This window comes from Cydia splendana, chromosome 12, assembly GCF_910591565.1.
Source record: "Cydia splendana chromosome 12, ilCydSple1.2, whole genome shotgun sequence".
Taxonomy (NCBI): domain Eukaryota; kingdom Metazoa; phylum Arthropoda; class Insecta; order Lepidoptera; family Tortricidae; genus Cydia; species Cydia splendana.
In genome coordinates, this window is record NC_085971.1 from 7,677,746 (window position 1) to 7,696,940 (window position 19,195).

At 40.7% G+C, this 19,195-nt stretch overlaps 2 protein-coding genes across 3 annotated transcripts in view; one reads left to right on the plus strand and one right to left on the minus strand.

The window, feature by feature from the left end:
- LOC134795419 (uncharacterized) overlaps window positions 1-19,195 on the minus strand; it is a 217,164-nt gene that overhangs the window by 67,011 nt on the left and 130,958 nt on the right. The gene's annotated exons all lie outside the window — the stretch shown is intronic.
- LOC134795395 (splicing factor 3B subunit 3) lies at window positions 8,803-17,845 on the plus strand. Of its 2 annotated transcripts, XM_063767225.1 has the most exons (15): window positions 8,803-8,961; window positions 9,889-10,134; window positions 10,576-10,941; window positions 11,333-11,807; window positions 12,062-12,219; window positions 12,449-12,625; window positions 13,087-13,394; window positions 13,701-13,856; window positions 14,043-14,227; window positions 14,417-14,583; window positions 15,197-15,401; window positions 15,575-15,714; window positions 15,970-16,647; window positions 16,854-17,128; window positions 17,647-17,845. In XM_063767225.1, the coding sequence occupies exons 2-15, from the start codon at window positions 9,909-9,911 to the stop codon at window positions 17,785-17,787; spliced, it is 3,657 nt and encodes a 1,218-aa protein (XP_063623295.1). In that variant the 5' UTR covers window positions 8,803-8,961; window positions 9,889-9,908; the 3' UTR covers window positions 17,788-17,845. The 2 variants fall into 2 exon arrangements, with proteins under 2 accessions (XP_063623295.1, XP_063623296.1); XM_063767226.1 differs by lacking the exons at window positions 13,701-13,856; window positions 14,043-14,227; window positions 14,417-14,583; ... (3 more) ...; window positions 16,854-17,128; window positions 17,647-17,845 and adding an exon at window positions 12,928-12,976 and having other exon boundaries at window positions 13,087-13,224.

The following is a 19,195-nucleotide window of genomic DNA, read 5'->3' on the forward strand; positions in this document are numbered from 1 at the left end:
TTATTTTGTTGATCCAACTGAGCACTTGTCATTACACGTATATATCGTACGGACTTAATTGGCTCATTACTATCACTATTACTATGGTATGATATTATCGATGACAGATAACATATTTATGATTTATCATCTGCCAGTAGTATACAATACAATAACTATAGGTAAAGTATACGTTTAAAACCTATTAGCAAAAACAAACTGTAAGGCTTTTCTGTTGCAGAATAATAAATTAATAAAATAAACCATCGCAGCTCCTACAAATAAGTGCAGCCCCCGTCCGCGGCTTGGAAGTGACGAACGGCTTCGGATCGGCTGGTCGTGGAAGGCGAACGTTATCAAAAAGCCAAAGCGGAGGTGATCGAGCTGCTACTGTAACCCTCCCCGGGCCGCTCCCGACGCAAAGGTGGCCATCACGCTTGCTGCGATGCCGGGTTGGATTGAGATGGACTTGCCTCTGCATTAGGGAAAACCCGGAGTCAAGGCCCGAATTAGAATTAGGTAGATAAAATGTGGTTGTAACTTAAATATTCATAGCTATGCAAATGATTTTGAATAAAATATTTTGCACGTGGTACATTGTTTTGTAGAATAAATACTAGCTGAGGACTTCGCCAAATCGCTAGCTTGTCAATCATTCGCAAGGCGGTGCGTTGCGTTCAAGTTTTTGCTGTCTTTATGAGGCATTGTTTGCGCAGACATCAAGATCACTCGCGAGCGCCAATAAATCACACCGCCCGATAGGGACACACTTGATAAGCGCTTTTGGCTTTTCGATCGATACAAGATTTTGTTAAATGTCATGTCGATTGGGCTTACACGCTGAGTCTTTTCCCCTATCGCAATTGAACCATTAGGTACTTATAAACCCGAGTCGCTCCTAAAAGCAATGCTAATGTACGCACGTAGGTGACGGGAAGCATTTACTGATTGGGCAACGCAATGGCAACAGTGGTGGTCAATAAAACCAGAGGCGCCATTTTGAATAGGAGCCGAAGGCTCTGTTGACGGGAGGTCCGTTCCGACATCCGGCGCCGGCATTTGCATACAACGCGACCAGAATCACCTACACCAATTAAGTTTATTCATTGGTACAATGCAATTGGAAAAATGATACACGTCATATCGAAGAACTTACGAGCCTTTTAAGCTGGATATCTCAGGATAAACGACCACAACTCAGGGTCGATCGCATGCTTCAGCGTCATGAATTGTTAATCCAATGACAATTGCACATCGTTAACATTTCCTTCGGAGGTCGCAATTATTTGCATTTTGTTCATTAAATCGCACGAGCGGAGGCTCGCGACAGGTGGCCCCGCACGTGTCGCCGCCAATAAAACGCAATGAATGTCAAATGTCGTCTCCCGCCACCTCGCGCGAACGCATGCTCACTCGCGACCTTCTGTGACAACCCTAAAACGCAATTCCCATTGCCCTCCGCACTACATACGTCATTTCTAGACCGCACAACCCCGAGATACTTTCTGATTCCATATCATTAAGATATTTATTGGTGATGCAAGTCGACGTTTAATTTTAACGGCTGGGCGGGGGTCGTAAAGGCGAGTTTCGGTCGACGGCGGGGGCGCGCCCTCGCGATGGCCTGACTTTTCATTATCGAGATGTTTTATTAAAGGAGGGCTGATGTAGCGGTCCCGTTGCAAAAGTTATAGGGCTGCCTACCTACAGAAAAATAAACAAACAATAAACAAAACTTTGTGAAAATAAAGTAACTGTGTTTGGACTGTTTGGAGATTGCGGAAATCGCTTCTTTAATGTATCATAGTATCGTAGAAAATCTAAGCGCACTGCAAACTTTAAAATTTTAAGAATACAAATTATTGGTAAAGAAATAAACATTTGTATTGAGTGATTATATTTCTCAAACTAAAATAAAAATAAAAACAGCCAAGTGCGTGTCGGACCACGCAAAATGATGGATTCCGTGCCCTTCGCCCTTATGCTCTGCTAAAAAAAAGAGAAAAAATTACTGCTTAAAAAAGGCTTCTGAAGGCTGGTATAAAAAGAGGTTTTTTGGTCAAAATATATACATATACCTAATGACTCAAACAATTTTCGTGGTAAGTAGGTATTTATTAAGTTAAGTATAGGTATATTTACTTAATTTTTATAGGCCTGGTTCAAAAGTTAGAGGGAGAGCACATTTTTTAGAGCGATTGTTTTCAAAAGTTATTCACTTAATCAAAAAACTTTTTTGAAAACCTTAAGAATGTTTTTAAAAACCGATGGAGTGATGTGCTACACGTTGATACTTTACTTACATACTTACTTATAGAGGATTATTAACGAGTGCTATACAAAAACACTCGAAATTTTTTAGTTCAGATCTCCACTTAAAAAATTGGATATATATCTAGGTGTGAGCCCTACAGCGGATCGACTAGCCGAATATTGAGTTACCAGTAGACGGGGTGTGGGTGGAATGTTTACACTGGGATTTAGGGCCGGGTATTGCATTCCGCTAGTTGGAGCCCGACTCACGCTGAACGAATCTGCATCTATCTAAGCTTTGTACCTGAGCCAAAATTAGGCATAACTTAGCTACATATTATAAACGCACCTATTATGTACCTAGCGGTATATAGTTAAGTAAACCGTGTAAATCATGGTTTATTTCTCCATACATAGTTACATACAGCATGACTGATAGAGCGTTACGCTGCTGCATTGTAGCAATGGGCATTGGGCAAAGTCGTTTTCAATCTTCTTTTATGTGGGAAGACCATAGGTGAGGTGTAGCGATTCCCTTTCGTCCAATGTCGATGATAATGTGTCACTCTCTAACGGAAACGAATCTGATCGACAATATCTCGTTTGATGTATTGTGTAGAGGTAATTATTCTTCATAGTTAGGTAGGTATAAGAGGATGTTTCGGCATTGGGGCGGTGACACTGCCCGCGCTGACGCACTGGCGGTGACGGCGCATCAACTCCAACTATAAACACAGCCGTGTTATAACGTCGCTGTATTCTTCGAAGCTCGTTTGGCAAAACATTAGACAATGGCCGTGCCACGCGCCGAATCCAAACAATCGTGAGTCAGTTTTCACCCACGACGGACACGCGGACAGCCGCTCACTCACGACTTCACTGTATTGCTTATCGATATGAAATCTATGGCGCAGATAGCTATGCAAATTGTGACACGGACAGATGAATGACCCGGTGGAAGTAGAACCCATTGTTCTGCTGCGTAAGCTACGGCATACACGGCTACGGCACACAATAAGCTCAAAAGAGACGGATAGTAAATCCTACATAGTTTTCTTAAGCCGATAGCGGATTAAACCTATAACGTAGACAACAGTACTTTACTTACTAACTATATAATTATGTAATATACCTATATTACATAATTTCAGTTAGATACTGACATTTCGTAAATAGTTACATAAGTAAGCTTAAAAAGTAAAAACACATCTGAAAATCATCTAAGTAGGTAGACTCGAGATTGTACCATAATTAGCACAAAGTCAAGCGCGATAATATTGTTTACTAGTCGAATAATCGCAAAAAAGAGACCAGACAAGAATGTTAGCAGATTAAAGTAAGTTACTAAAATAAATATGGTCTTTAAACATTAACTTAGAGCTCGCATTTGATATCGTCGCGTGACACGACACACTAAAGACCCCGAGCCGTCTTGCGGCCGGTCTGCGCAGTTGCGCACTGTCCACCGCGCATCTCACCCTCGCCTCCCCTTCGAGTACATAGGGCACAATAATGTCCTTATGTCAGCACCGCTTGCTTGAGGAGTCAGAAAAGCTTACCGTGGCTGATTAATTTCATTGTGTCTTGAGGGTGCATAAATAAATTCTTGGCAGGTCGTTACTTTAAGTTTTAACGATCAAAGTCAAATCATACATCTTTCTCTGTTCGCTTCTAAAATTTAATTAAAATTTCTTTTAACCGACTAACTATACCCCGTAAAATGTGTTCAAGCGGGTACCTACAGCATATTTAGAGATATACATGTAGTTACGAATGTTGGATAAAAATAAGAATTTAGCTATAACGTGGTACAAACTACCCAAGTTAACCTACCCTGTGAATAAATAAAGTTTCTTATTCAAAGTAACTTTTAAGTTTTAACGAGTTATTAGGTACCTGAATCTCGACATTTAGAATCTGCTCGCGTGCTGAAACCAAGATACCACGTTACCACACTTAATTTAATTTAAAAGGCGCTAATGTAATGTAGTATCCGTATGAAGTAAAATATATCGAGAGCGGCTACCGCGACCGAACCTCTACTACCGGCTACGAAGTCGCACGACGACTGCTGATTTCAAAGTTTAAATGTAAACCATCCTGAATACGTACCTAATATGTTGCAGTGATATGTTTTTCTTCAGATTTATTTATAATTTATAAAACCTTAGTAGAATCAGACTTGTCAAGGGGCGTTTAAGGCCATGTTGTTATTAAGTAGCCTGGGTAAACCCTATTTAACATGATATAAATAAGGGTTCAATTTGTAATAACGGTACCTGTATACCTGTAATAATACACAAATATATAGTGCTTATATGTTGTTGTTTTGTGTCAATTGGTTTGTCGAAATGACACTCAGTGTCGAATCTCTGTCTCTAGACCTAGAGTCTAGACAAAAGGTAGCGCTCGCTCAGCAGCAGGCAGCGCCGCTGATGCGGTTGATAACGCACGATCTATGCCCGCGCGCCGGCTATTTACGGCCACTACCATTCAGCCTGCCAGTGCCACCTCCTCCCACGCACTACACTACACATGTTGACACATCAACCAGCAAAACATATGTTTAAAAACGATTACCTAACTAACTCCGCCCGATAATCAAATATGGTCATTCAAAGTGATTGGAACTGCGATCGATAAAAACTAATAAGCAAGCACTGGCATGCCGCGGGGCAGACAGATGGCCGGTGGTTTCTAGCGCAACTCTTTACAGATCCGAGCTGATAGCATCTAGCGTCGCCACCGGTGTTGCGCGCTAATTGCGCGATCACTAGCGCCCGCGCACCCGGCGGTTATAATAACTAGAAGTTAATCGCGCTATTTAACATGGATATCTAAACGCAATACATTATCAAATTACTCCATATCAGTGCTTAGTTCGATCAGTCTTAAGTCGATATGTCTTTGGTCGATAGTAGGTATTAAACAGGGATCCGCAGGCGACCGCTATCCCTATTGTATGGGTTTTTAAATAAGGCTTAACTCACGAAGCCCGGTTGCCTCTCAAATCCGTCTAAAAATCAATATCAAACCTATACAACTCATACAAATATACTTTTATTATGTAATGTGCTCACCACCTCACTCACCTTTGCTAACCATTTTGACAAAGGTCGAGGTAGGTATATATTCAGCAATATGAGTGCTGCTATTTTTAGTTTTGTGTCGTCTTCATAAAGAACGTAGAGTACGTCGTTGGTTCACTTTGCATTTTTAGAAGCAGGAGTGGTGTAGGTAGGTATCCTTTTCTTGTTAACGATCGTTTTTCTTGCTTGAACTCCATGGATATGATCTCGTCTACGTCTGGATTGTGCATTATTGTCATTTATCACTTTTATCAGCTGAGTTTTTCTCTTTTAAACGATCATAAAAATATTTTAATCGCGAATATATTTTTTGTTATAAACGTTTAGAGTGAATAGACATCTTTTAGGTAAGCATGTTCCATCCTAGACTGCATCGGCACTTACCATCAGGTGAGATTGTGGTCAAATGTTTACCTTTTTCCAATAAAAAAAATAATAATAATAAAGTAATTAAGTAGTCTTTTGTCAACAAAGATTTTTTTGGCACCGAATGAATTTACTTATGTAAAACTTTTATTTATTGAGTTATATTTATCTGGGTAACTTTTATCAACTTTTATAAAAGGAGTTTCATTCCCAAGTTACTGTTTAATAAGTAGGTAATATGTATAGGCAATTGTTTTCTATAACCTTAAGGTTCGCTATGCGTAATGATCTCACCTACAAAGGTTACAATCGGTATAAAGATTTTAGAGTGCAACGTTCTTGGTTCTGACGCAGATCGCCGCCGATCAGCTGCGATTCGCATTCGAATTCGAATCCCCCTGTATTCTCACCGATTATGCTGTCCTTTGCTTACAGTGTCGGTGCAAGTGAGATGGCACAGCAATGTCTCCAGTGTCGAGAGTTGAGGAGCTCAGAGAGGCGGCGCGGATCGGGAAGCCGATCGGAATACTCAGGTGTGCGCCCGCGCGGCCGTCGCGTCTCGGATACATTGTTAGCCGCGCGGCGCAGCCCAGAAAATAGAATTAAATAAAAAACGACTCACAATGCCGCAAAGCCCTTTCAAAACTTACACAAATAAATAGTGGAATTTTAATTCTCACAGAAACAGTCTTCAGGTGTACGGCCACTTTACTAATAGAGGCGAGAGGCGCAACAATGGCGACAACAGAAGAAAAGGCCAAGTGCGCATGGAATCACGTACAGTGGAAGGTTCCGTACACCTTCATATGAAGCGAAAGAATTAAAAAAACGCACAAGTAGAAGAGCGTAGCGTAGGTATCTTCACAGCGCTTACGTCTTATTAAGAACGGTACAACCGATGAAGTTTATAAGAGTTTTCGTGTCACATCATTGTTATGTTTTAAATAATTCTTAGATTGCGTTTGGGGTGTGGGAGTTAGACGGAGAATAGAAACGGTTAATTATTTTTCGATTAAGTACACTTAAATAAATAACTACAAAAGCACCAAGCCATTGACCAAAGCCTTACGTTACAGCAGATGCCTATATTCCAAATGACATTTATATAATTTTCTATAGTTTCTGAGAAAAATATCTGTGATATACGAACAAACAGAAAGATATATGACGAAACTATAAGGGTTGTTGCCATTTTGGCTACGACGGCATCCTAAAAACACAATGGGTAGGTATCAACTTTAGCGTCGGATTTTAAAAGGATCATCTCATTGAACCGAGTAAGGTGCCGCCGACACTGCCCAGCTTTATGTCGTGCGTAGACGACATAAAATCGCATTTTATGCTCTAGACTACTCTAGAAGTCTAGAGCATAAAAGTAAAATTTTCTTCTAAGACTAAGGTAATCGGTCTCAACAGCCAAACAGTTAAAACATATTGCACAATTTTACTGAGCAATACAATTGTGTAGATGACAAAACTTATTAAGTATATTATTTTTCTCAAAAATGGACGGCAAAGTCGACTTTGCCGTTTAAAAAATAGGTCGCGAAGCGCGTAGTTTATGGTCAGTCAAAAATTAAAAAGTTAAAAACATTGCAGTCTCGATTTTGGGACTGCAATGTTGCATACAAATTCCATTATTTGTCGAGTTCCAAACTTTTTAAAAGTTGAAATGGCCATATCAAACGAAGGCACAGGCCCATTAAACAGCCAAACAGATGATTAGTACCGCGACTATTTAGCTGTCTCAAATAGGTTGGCGTATTTTCGGCAGAAAAATACATTTCTATTTTTTTATTAAAAAAATAAAAAGGCGGCAAAGCAAATTTTTTCAATTGTTTCTACTTTTTTTTTCCATTGTTTCTACTTTTTTCTGTGAAAATATATACGTAAGAACGTTGCTTTTGTAAAATATTTCTATGATATTTATATTTCTTGCACCATTTTTGAGAAATGCACTATATATGACTCGGCTGGAAGGCTACTTGCTGGCTTCGGATTCAATTAAACGGACTCCCAAGGTCGTCCGTTTAAAACGAATCCTCAGCCTGCAAGTAGCTATACCTCCGAGCCTCGACAATAATGTACTATTATTTTTGCTACAATTTATTAGAAATCCGTATTTTCTGTCATTAAATTTAGTAAATCACATAAAATAGGACAATAGGAGTCGATTATCGTTCAAAAATGCTCCGAAATGTTTGACTTGGCAGAAAAACAAGCGTCTGAAACTCTGATCATATGTTGAAAATTAAATAAAAAAAATTAAAAAGTTAGTTGGCGGGAATTGGTTATGTATTATGTTCTTTCGCTTTACGATAATTTCGTGGTGTAAATTGCCGTGAAAATGTGTTTTATTTTCCTCGCAATCGAAGTGAAAAGCAGAGTGTACAACAAGGGCATAAATGTCCATTTTTACCCTCGTCTACTATTTTGGACCAAAAAATTGCCTTGGGTAGAAATGGGTCACTTTATGCCCTTGTTGTTCAATCTACTATTAAAAATACTCTCCACGAAAATTGTTTTGAACATACATATATTATTGTTTTGAACATGATCGCTGGAGCCATTGAGTTTTTTTTAAGATCTTATTTCTATTAAAAGGCGGTTATTAAACCTATAAACTTTTTGAATTATTTTGTTTAATAACTTTTCGTTAAAAACATGAATTTGTGACTCAGAGATAGAAACAAACAGGAGAAATAAAACTTCAAAAGTATTCATGCCCAACGTCAGCGTCATCTAGTGGTACGAATTGAAGACTGTGTGTTATTGATATAAGCGCCATCTAGTCATAATAAAGAAAGCTGACCATTTTGTTTGATGTAAGCACCATCTAGCGATAAGTAGCATAGCTTACTACCATTGTAGTAATGCTATCATTGGTTTGCCTACTCGCCACTAGTGGCCTATTTTATAAAGCTACAAGTTACAATTTACAAGCGGAAGTCTCTTTCTAACCCTATGTGTTAGAACGAGACTTCCGCTTGTAAATTGTAACTTGTAGCTTTATAAAATAGGCCATAGGTGGTGCTATTATAAAAAATAATTGGTAGATTATTGTTATAAAATGGCAACATCATAGGTATAAAACCAGACGCCATGATGGAAAATGCTTCTTTTTGATTGGTCAGTTTTATGGAGATACATCGTGAATCAATGGCACTTGTGCCGGCCGCCATCTTGCGGTCGTGTGTGAGGAGAAGAGGAGGCGCCGGCAAGTTACAAAAATATATCAAGCCGCATTGCGGCAATCAACCGTCAATTAATACAGGTAATTACAGAAGTCATATTATCATACACATGTGTTGTGTTTATAACTATTATTTGCACTTGGTATCTCCACGATAGATTTGTATCATTCGTGGTCGTTTATAGAGTGCAATATTAAATATGCTCACCCATTCGAAAACACAAGATTCTCTCTGTTTTCGTCAGTTACGAGCTTAACATTAAATTTATATATTCCACTGCGGGCTACTCCCGATTGTCAGGACATTTTTTTTTTTTTTTTTTTTTATTGAAAATTTAACAGAAAAAATACAATATTTAGTACCTTAATCTAATGTTTCGCCAAACTGTGAGACAGTTTGTTGGCGGTGCGCTCTAAACTAATCTTAAGCTAAATAGGTACACGAATTATTAAGTGACAAGTTAAGTTATCATTAAGAACATATAAATTTACCTATATGTATGTATCCTAAATCTATCTTGCGATAATCTAACATAGTACTAATAGTGACATTTCATAACACGAACATAACAGGAAGAATTCTTATAATATTATAGCGGCACAAACGCTTTGTTAACACAAGAAAGTATGTAGCTAGGTTAAATTTTCATATTTGTGTAGTAAAATCTGTTTAAATTTCGACTTCAATCTACCTATGTTCAATTTAGGTGTTTCAAGTAAAAGAGGGTACTCGTTATAAATTTTGGGGATCAAGTATTCTTTTGTTCTTCGACCATAATAGTTTTTTGCTGACGGTTGTGTCAATCTTATTCTCTTAGCAGACCTAGTGTCACGCTTACTTATTCTTGGTATTTTACAATCATCAGTGTAGTAACTATGTAACACATTTAAATATACAACCTTACAATGCACAGGAAGTATCTTACAAGTTGAGAAAAGTGTATCATAATTATGTCTGTGCTTTTTCCTAGTTTTATAACATGGCTCAAGTGACCGATTTTGTTTCAGGTTGAGTTGAATGATTCAAAATGTATTTGTACAATTTGACTCTACAAGGCTCTACAGCCATTACCCATGCGGTTCACGGCAATTTCTCCGGGACGAAGCAGCAAGAGATAGTAATATCTCGCGGGAAGATCTTGGAATTGTTACGACCTGATCCCAACACCGGCAAAGTGCATACACTGCTGAAAGTGGAAATTTTCGGCATTATCCGTTCGATGATGTCATTTCGGCTTACTGGCGGCACAAAAGGTAAATTAACTTTTTAACACGTGTATGTATTGAGGTCACTGTAACAGATTAGATCCACAGTTTAGATTTAGAGGTTAAAAGTAGGGTTATCATTTTACCATGTGGTTCTTAAACTTATTTTTTATTTGCAAGTTCTTGAACCGTCTAACTAATGTGGCTTTAGAAGTGTGATATCAGTATACCTACTTTATTCGGTAATATGAGTAATAGGTAGGTAGGTCATTTAAAATGGAGGTTAGGTACATTGACTTGCATCGTCTTGCTCCATCTTTCTACAATACGAAAGAATGGGATAACTAGATGCAGAGATTATATGCCATCGCGTCGCTCTTGGCAATCTCTATGATGGCTGGGATGTTCGTTGTATTGGCACATTTCTCTGCTAACAAAAATATTCCAAGCCAATTTCTTTACCTTACTTAACGCTATGGTCCTTTTCAGATTACATTGTCATTGGATCTGACTCTGGGCGAATCGTCATCCTTGAATATATTCCAGCTAAGAACATCCTTGAGAAAGTTCACCAAGAAACCTTTGGCAAATCGGGATGTCGCAGAATAGTACCCGGACAGTACTTAGCTATTGATCCGAAAGGCAGAGCTGTTATGATTGGAGCCATTGAAAAGCAGAAACTGGTGTACATATTGAACAGAGATGCTGAAGCGAGGTTGACCATCTCTTCTCCATTGGAAGCGCACAAGTCCAACACACTGGTGTATCATATGGTTGGAGTAGATGTGGGCTTTGAGAATCCCATGTTCGCTTGCCTTGAGATTGATTATGAAGAAGCTGACTCTGACCCTACAGGTAATTATTACTGCTTTTCTTTTGTGGCAATACATAAAATTGAAGTTTCAGGAATATCAGTAATAAAACTTTTTCATGATAATAGCAGTTATTATTAAAGTTTTTAGTACATTAATTTGGTTTCACAACAACTTTAACTTCAAGTCGTCCTTTGATGTAGGCCCTTCTCCATTCAGTGTTTTCACATTAAAAGTTGCAATATAATTATTGTTACTTTTAACTTTGTCATAGTTTTGTGAATTACATTGGGCAATTCTATAAAGTGATTATTTTGAGGTCCGTGTTTCCGATTGATAGTGACGCCAGATCCTCCTATTTATGATTTTCTAGTAACTCATTTTCCATAGCCAACTTTTAAACATTAGATTATTAATACAAAAATTGTTTACAGGTGAAGCGGCACAAAAAACTCAGCAGACATTAACATTCTATGAATTAGATTTAGGCCTGAACCATGTCGTAAGAAAATACTCTGAGCCTCTAGAAGAACATGCCAACTTCCTTATTACAGTGCCGGGTGGCAATGATGGACCATCTGGAGTACTCATTTGCTCTGAGAACTACTTAACATACAAGAATTTAGGAGACCAACACGACATTCGCTGCCCTATTCCTCGCCGCCGCAATGATTTGGATGACCCAGAGAGAGGCATGATCTTTGTATGTTCAGCCACACATAAGACTAAATCAATGTTCTTCTTTTTGGCACAAACTGAGCAAGGAGACATTTTCAAGATAACCATTGAAACGGATGATGATATGGTGACAGAAATAAAACTGAAATACTTTGACACTGTCCCTGTAGCCACTTCTATGTGTGTCTTGAAAACTGGATTCCTCTTTGTGGCCTGTGAATTTGGCAACCAGTAAGTAACTTGTTTATTTTGACATGCATTTTGTATGCATGTGGAACCTGTGAGATGGAACTGTTCCACTCTCACATATTTATGTAAACATGCTATAGTAAAGATTCCCTGAACCAAGGTCCTACCCTTTTATGTGGGGTAATGCACACTGATGGTGGACTTACAATTTAATCTAGTTAAATTAATTGAAAAAATCTAATGAAATGATAGTTGATAGTTGTGATTGTGACTAATTTTTTAATGTTTCATTGCAGTTACTTGTACCAGATTGCTCACTTGGGTGATGAGGATGATGAGCCAGAGTTTAGTTCCGCCATGCCTTTGGAGGAAGGAGACACATTTTTCTTTGCCCCAAGGCCCCTCCGAAACTTGGTGCTTGTAGATGAGCTGGATTCACTCTCTCCTATATTAGGTAAAATTTAGATCATGTTGCAATTTAATATATTGCAAGTATTACAACCTGCATAAAATGACCAAAATTATCTGTGATGTAAACTATTATCGCTCCGTGTTTCATCTGAAAAACATTGACGAATACTTAACCAGATCTGAGATAACTTTAAGAACTAATTTATTTCAATGAGTGCACCATTGTGTTACACTGTTCTTGATTAACATAAAACTTGTTTCGTTTATTTTAGCATGTCATGTAGCTGACTTGGCCGGGGAAGATACACCTCAAGTTTACTTAGCATGTGGTCGCGGACCCAGGTCATCCCTGAGAGCCTTAAGGCATGGTTTGGAAGTGGCGGAAATGGCTGTGTCTGAGCTTCCAGGATCTCCTAATGCAGTATGGACAGTCAGGAGACATAAAGATGGTAAGATTTAATTTTCAGCATGTGCAAATTTGTTGATTTCAATAAACAAAGTAATAACAAATTATATGCACATACCTCTGAGACACAAAAATTACAAATTAACGTGACACGAGGTTATTTCTTATAAATGTTCACCAAAAGTAGTCTATAAAGGAGCTTAATGATTATATAATTTGGTCCGTGTTACTGATAAACCGTGACGCTACCCAATAACCACTTATGAATGCTCCTTTTTTCAAACAAAATACTAATAAAACCCTGGTTGTTTGTCATACATAAACACCAGTGGTTTTTCTTTTCAGAATCTACTTACGGGCGATGAACATTGAGATGGTCTCACCAGACGCACAGGTAGGCATCGGGCGCTCCAATTAACTTCATCGGGCTGCCATCACATGAAGATTTATCAAACTGATGGCTACCCGTTACAATTTTATCACCTGCTTTTCTCTTGGTTGCAGAGGAATATGATTCATACATCATTGTGTCATTCGTGAACGCCACACTGGTGCTCTCTATTGGCGAGACGGTCGAGGAAGTGACGGACTCGGGCTTCTTAGGCACGACGCCGACCCTGAGCTGCCACGCGCTCGGAAACGACGCCCTGGTGCAAGTATACCCGGATGGCATCCGGCATATTCGCGCCGACAAGCGTGTCAATGAATGGAAGGCGCCTGGCAAAAAGACTATCGTAAAATGCGCAGTCAATCAGAGACAAGTAGTCATTGCTCTCACTGGTGGTGAACTGGTCTATTTTGAGATGGATCCGGTAAGTTAATTTAACTGTAGGTTTTTTATAACCGACGTGTTTGCGCGGCCGTGCCTTCGGGCGTGGCCGCGTGAGGGTGGTGCGTAGCTGCCCCATGCAGTGATAAGCCCACAACGTCGAAGAGCATGTCAACTTCCCTTTGGGTTGAGGTTGGCACTCGGCATATTCCATAGCCAAGCTGGAGCCGCTCAGGCCGTGAAGGCGGCAAAACCATGCCGTGGACAAACATTCATTCATATACTTTTTTAAATACTTATGTTTAAAAATATAGTTGTTCATAATTAAGATATCTTGTTTATATTACAGACTGGTCAATTAAATGAGTACACAGAAAGAAAAAAGTTGTCATCAGATGTGTCATGCATGGCGTTGGGCTCTGTAGCTACTGGAGAGCAAAGAGCTTGGTTCTTAGCAGTAGGACTCAATGACAACACTGTCAGAATCATCTCCTTGGACCCCTCGGTAAGATCCTCAGAATTGATATTTTTGTTATGTATGTCACTTAAATGATGATACCAGGACACCACTGATTGTTTGTGATTATAACAACCCAAAAATGCGTTATTCAATCAATTCTGAAAATTCTTTCTCTCATGAAAATGATTACTAGTGTTTATAAATTTTATAGTGTTTATTTTACGTTTTTAGGACTGTTTAGCACCAAGGTCAATGCAAGCCTTACCTGCAGGCGCCGAGTCACTATGCATAGTGGAACAACCATTTGAATCTGGCGCCAAATCTGCTTTACATCTCAATATTGGTTTAAGCAATGGTGTGTTACTGAGAACAACACTGGACTCTGTCAGTGGGGATCTAGCAGACACAAGAACTAGGTATCTATTTTTTTTATATTTTATGAGTGCTCAGTGTTACAGAGATTTCTATGATGTAATCCTATTCGCTCCGTGTTTCATCTGAAAAACATTGACGATTACTTAACCAGATCTGATAATGTTTAAATAAGTGATACAAAGTTATCAAATATTAAACTGTTATTATAATACTCTCATTTTTGTTATCAGGTACCTGGGCTCAAGGCCAGTTAAACTATTTAAAGTGAGAGTACAAGCAGCCGAGGCAGTACTTGCCGTGTCATCGAGGACCTGGCTTGGCTATCATTACCAGAACCGTTTCCACCTGACGCCACTCTCTTATGAATGTCTTGAATATGCTGCAGGATTCAGTTCAGGTAGTCATTAAATGTCAAATATTTTTTTATTTAATAAAGATGGATTTCATCTTGGCCTTTTCAGCATACTGTGGTGCCATACGTATATCTTAAGGCGTGTCTCCATATTGCGCGGCAAACTATCGAACATTGGCTCGCGAGGCAGCCGCGCGCTATGGATACCGGGTTGGCTCGCAAGCCAACTCGATCAGATCGCGTTGCCTCCAGTTTGCCGCGCAATATGGAGACAGGCCTTTATACAGTAGTCATGAACCATTACTAGGATTATTGGCAATTATCATACTATCATAGTCAATCTTAATGCATTGTGTGGCTGGAGAGGTCATGTTTCAAATCCATCTTACACGACGTGTTTGCGCGGCCGTGCCTTCGGGCGTGGTCGCGTGAGGGTGGTGCGTAGCTGCCCCATGCAGTGATAAGCCCACAACGTCGAAAAGCATGTCAACATCCCTTCGGGTTGAGGTTGGCACTCGGCATATTCCATAGCCAAGCTGGAGCCGCTTAGGCCGTGAAGGCGGCAAAACCATGCCGTGGACACTTGCTATTTCAATAATTAGCATTTTTATAGTTGTTATTTTGTTGATAATTCTCATAATGTCGATTTTCTTTGCAGAGCAATGCGCGGAAGGCATTGTAGCGATCTCATCTAATACTCTGAGAATTTTGGCGCTCGAAAAGTTGGGAGCGGTTTTCAATCAAACTTATCTACCACTGGAATACACGCCGAGAAAATTTGTCATCAACAGTGACAACAATCAAATTATTATTTTAGAGACTGATCACAATTCATACACAGAAGAAATGAAAAAACAAAGAAGGTAATAATAATACAGTCAATGTATTTTTATGTGCATTTGAATATTGAATGATGACAACATACACACAAAACCTAATTTAATTGAGGATACACCTGCAGTACTGACTTGTTTTAGTTAGTAAAGCTGTAAAAGTCAGCAATGCATTAGTTCTAAAATGCCTTATCATCATGCAGGGTTCAAATGGCTCAAGAGATGCGTGAAGCGGCGGCCGGCGGAGGCCCTGAGGAGCAGACGCTCGCCAACGAAATGGCCGACGCTTTCCTCTCTGACGTGTTACCCGAAAACGTTTTCTCGTCTCCTAAAGCCGGCGCAGGTAATTATGGAAAAAATAAAGCTAACTCCAAATGATGGCCACATTCTCTGGGCAAGAGCAGATGATGTCTCGGAGCACGCTGACTCTAATCGGATGTGGCCATATTATATCCCAGCGTTAATCCCAGATGATCTTCCCGTAAGTCATTTGATTCAAGCTAGGGAGACATTTAATCATTCTAAGAAAGTTATATACTCCTTAGTTTTGCTCATATAAACGAAGGGCTCGTATTAATCGAAAACGTCATCGTTGTAGGTATGTGGGCGTCTCAGATCCGCGTGGTGGACATGGGGTCGGGCGGCGCGGCGCCGGGCACGGTGTCGCGGCTGCCGCTGGAGCAGAACGAGGCCGCCGTGGCGCTGTGCGTGGTGCGCTGGGCCGCGCACGCCGAGCACGCGCAGCCGCACCTCGTGGTGGGCGTGGCCAAGGACCTCGTGCTCTCGCCGCGCGCCTGCGCCGAGGGCAGCCTGCACGTGTACAAGATCTACGCCGCCACCGGCAAGCTGGAGCTCGTGCACAAGACGCCCGTCGACGAGTACCCGGGCGCCCTGGCCGCCTTCAACGGCAAGCTGCTCGTCGGGGTCGGCCGCATGCTCCGCCTGTACGACATCGGCCGAAGGAAGCTCCTCCGCAAGTGCGAGAACCGACACATTCCCAATCTCATAGCGGACATCAAGACGATCGGCCAGAGAATCTTCGTCTGCGACGTCCAGGAGTCCGTATTTTGTGTGAAGTACAAGAAGCGGGAGAATCAGTTGATCATATTCGCCGATGACACGAACCCGCGGTGGATCACCAGCAGCTGCCTGCTGGATTACGACACTATCGCGATGTCGGACAAGTTCGGCAACGTCGCCGTCGTCAGGCTGCCGCAGTCCGTGTCGGATGACGTCGACGAGGACCCCACGGGAAATAAAGCTCTTTGGGACAGAGGTAATTATAATTTTTTAAATCCCATAGACTAAAAGACAGAAAAGTGACTTGATCACCAATAATGAACTAAATGATGATACTCAAATTTACACATGCTAGACTAATGAAATGCTATGATTCTACTTATCCGACTCTGACGCAAAATATCTATCATGCATCATCATATTTATGTACACAATTGTATTACATATTCAATTCTTTTGCAGGTCTACTAAACGGAGCATCTCAAAAGGGGGAGATAGTCGTTAATTTCCATGTGGGTGAAACTGTGACGTCGCTGCAGCGAGCAACGCTGATCCCTGGCGGTTCGGAGGCGCTGCTGTACGCGACCATCAGCGGGTCGTTGGGCGTGCTGCTGCCCTTCACCTCGCGGGAAGACCACGACTTCTTCCAGCACCTCGAGATGCACATGCGAAGTGAAAACTCGCCCATTTGCGGACGGGATCATCTCTCCTTTAGAAGTTATTATTACCCAGTAAAGGTGAGTTAACTTTTGGGCAGTTCCTTAGACTAAATTTGTAACCAACTGGCAGAGAAGAGAGAAAGGCTAATAGATTTGTACAAACAGTCTAAAAACGAGCTCCGTTGTCGACCCGAGTTGGCGAGAGCGTGCGGTGGGGAAATGTACAATTGCTCAGTTGTGCTGTTAATATATTTCTTTCTCCTTTCTTCAAGATCATAATATCAGTATTTTAACATTTGAAACCATTCTAATCAACATAATACTTAGAAATGTCCGAGTCCACGGTTAGTCAGCAGATACCCACTTGACGTGGATACTTGTGTTACACTGTGGATAGATCAAGGTCCTTGTGAGGCGACGCGTTGACTTGTCGTTATGGCGGTCTCGCGTGGCCAGCATGGACTGCACTCCTGAGAGTCGGGAACGTCGCTTTCGGCGCTCTCGTAGTATTTGGAATGAACATTTCCCTAAATCTACCTCTATAATTGAATCTGTCATTGAAACATACTTATATGATCGTATGTCCTTCTTTCCAGAATGTGATAGACGGTGATCTTTGCGAGCAGTTCAACTCGCTGGAGCCCTCGAAACAAAAGGCGATCGCAGGTGACCTGGAGCGAACGCCCGCCGAAGTCTCCAAGAAACTAGAAGATATAAGGACTAGATACGCGTTTTAAGTTATTTTTGTGATTGCATTTCTAGATAAGAAATAAACTTAAGAATATTCCAATATTTTGTCTTCTAAAATCCCTAGTTAGTAATCCCAGAGTTACTTTCGCATGTAAGCTCGGGGTACGAATACATATAGATGTTTATTGTCGTATATTTATGCATTTGCTTATTTTAAATCCTGTATGACTGTAAACAGGTTCAATATCATGTCTAAGCGCCACTTGCGCCATCAAACTAACCCGGGGTTAAGCGGTTAAATCGTTAACCCAGTGTCAAATTGTACTGGTAACTCCAGGTTTAACTGGCTAACCCTGGGTTAGTGGGATGGTGCAAGTGGCACTAAGGGTGGTATTCCAACTGTCCAATATCTTGGTCCAATGTGCATTGCGTCTCACTCTCTCACTGAGCAAAATGTGAGACGCAAATACACATTGGACAAAGAAATTGGACAGGTGGAATACCACCCTTATAATGAGCCTGTTAAGGGGCCCACTGATTAAGTCCGCCGGACGGTATCGGCCTGTCAGTTAGAACAAAATTTTGACAGTTCCGAACAACTGACAGGCCGATACCGTCCGGCGGACTGTTAATCAGTGGGCCCCTTTAAGGTTAAAAACTTTAATATTTACCATCACTATAGTTCGTTTTTTTAGCATTAGAAAGAACTTTAAAGAAGGTAAGCGATCTTAGCATGTCTTTTAATTGAAAAACGCTTTTTAAAAATCAGTAACTATTATGAAAGCAGAAGAATATAAAAGATCGTATTAGATTCATAATTGTTACATATTTGTCGTAACTTATTTTTAAAATGTGTTCTTCAATTAAAAGACACATCAAGACTGTTTACCTTATTTCTAGTGCAAAAAAAAACTAACTAGTGTTCGTGCCCCGAGTTAGCACAGGTTTAAATAATTATAATATAAAATGCGAAAGTAACGGCTTAACCCTTTTCCAGGCCGCACCAATTTACAAGGTTTTCCCCAAAATCAAACATACTTTGTTAATCCTTAAATCTGAATGCTTTGGGCTCACGTCAGCATCGTTCGTGCTTCAAATTTGACAACTAATGTAGATGGCGCATTACATTATGCGGCCACTTGGGTTGTTAAGGCCCCTCGCCCACGGCTACTTTTTGTAGCGATGCTGTCGCGCGTTCACGAAACGCGCGACAGCATCGCTACTAACGCGCGTTAGTCGCATTTGCAACGCGCTACAGCATCGCGACTGTATCGATGCAAACGCGCGACCGTGTCGGACTACATACATAGCTTTACTGAATCGCGTTTGCATCGCGACAGAAGCGCGACGGTATCGCGTTAGCATCGAGACAGAAGCGCGACGGTATCACGTTTGCATCGCGACAGAAGCGCGACGGTATCGCGACTGTATCGTGTTATGTGGGCGAGGGCACAC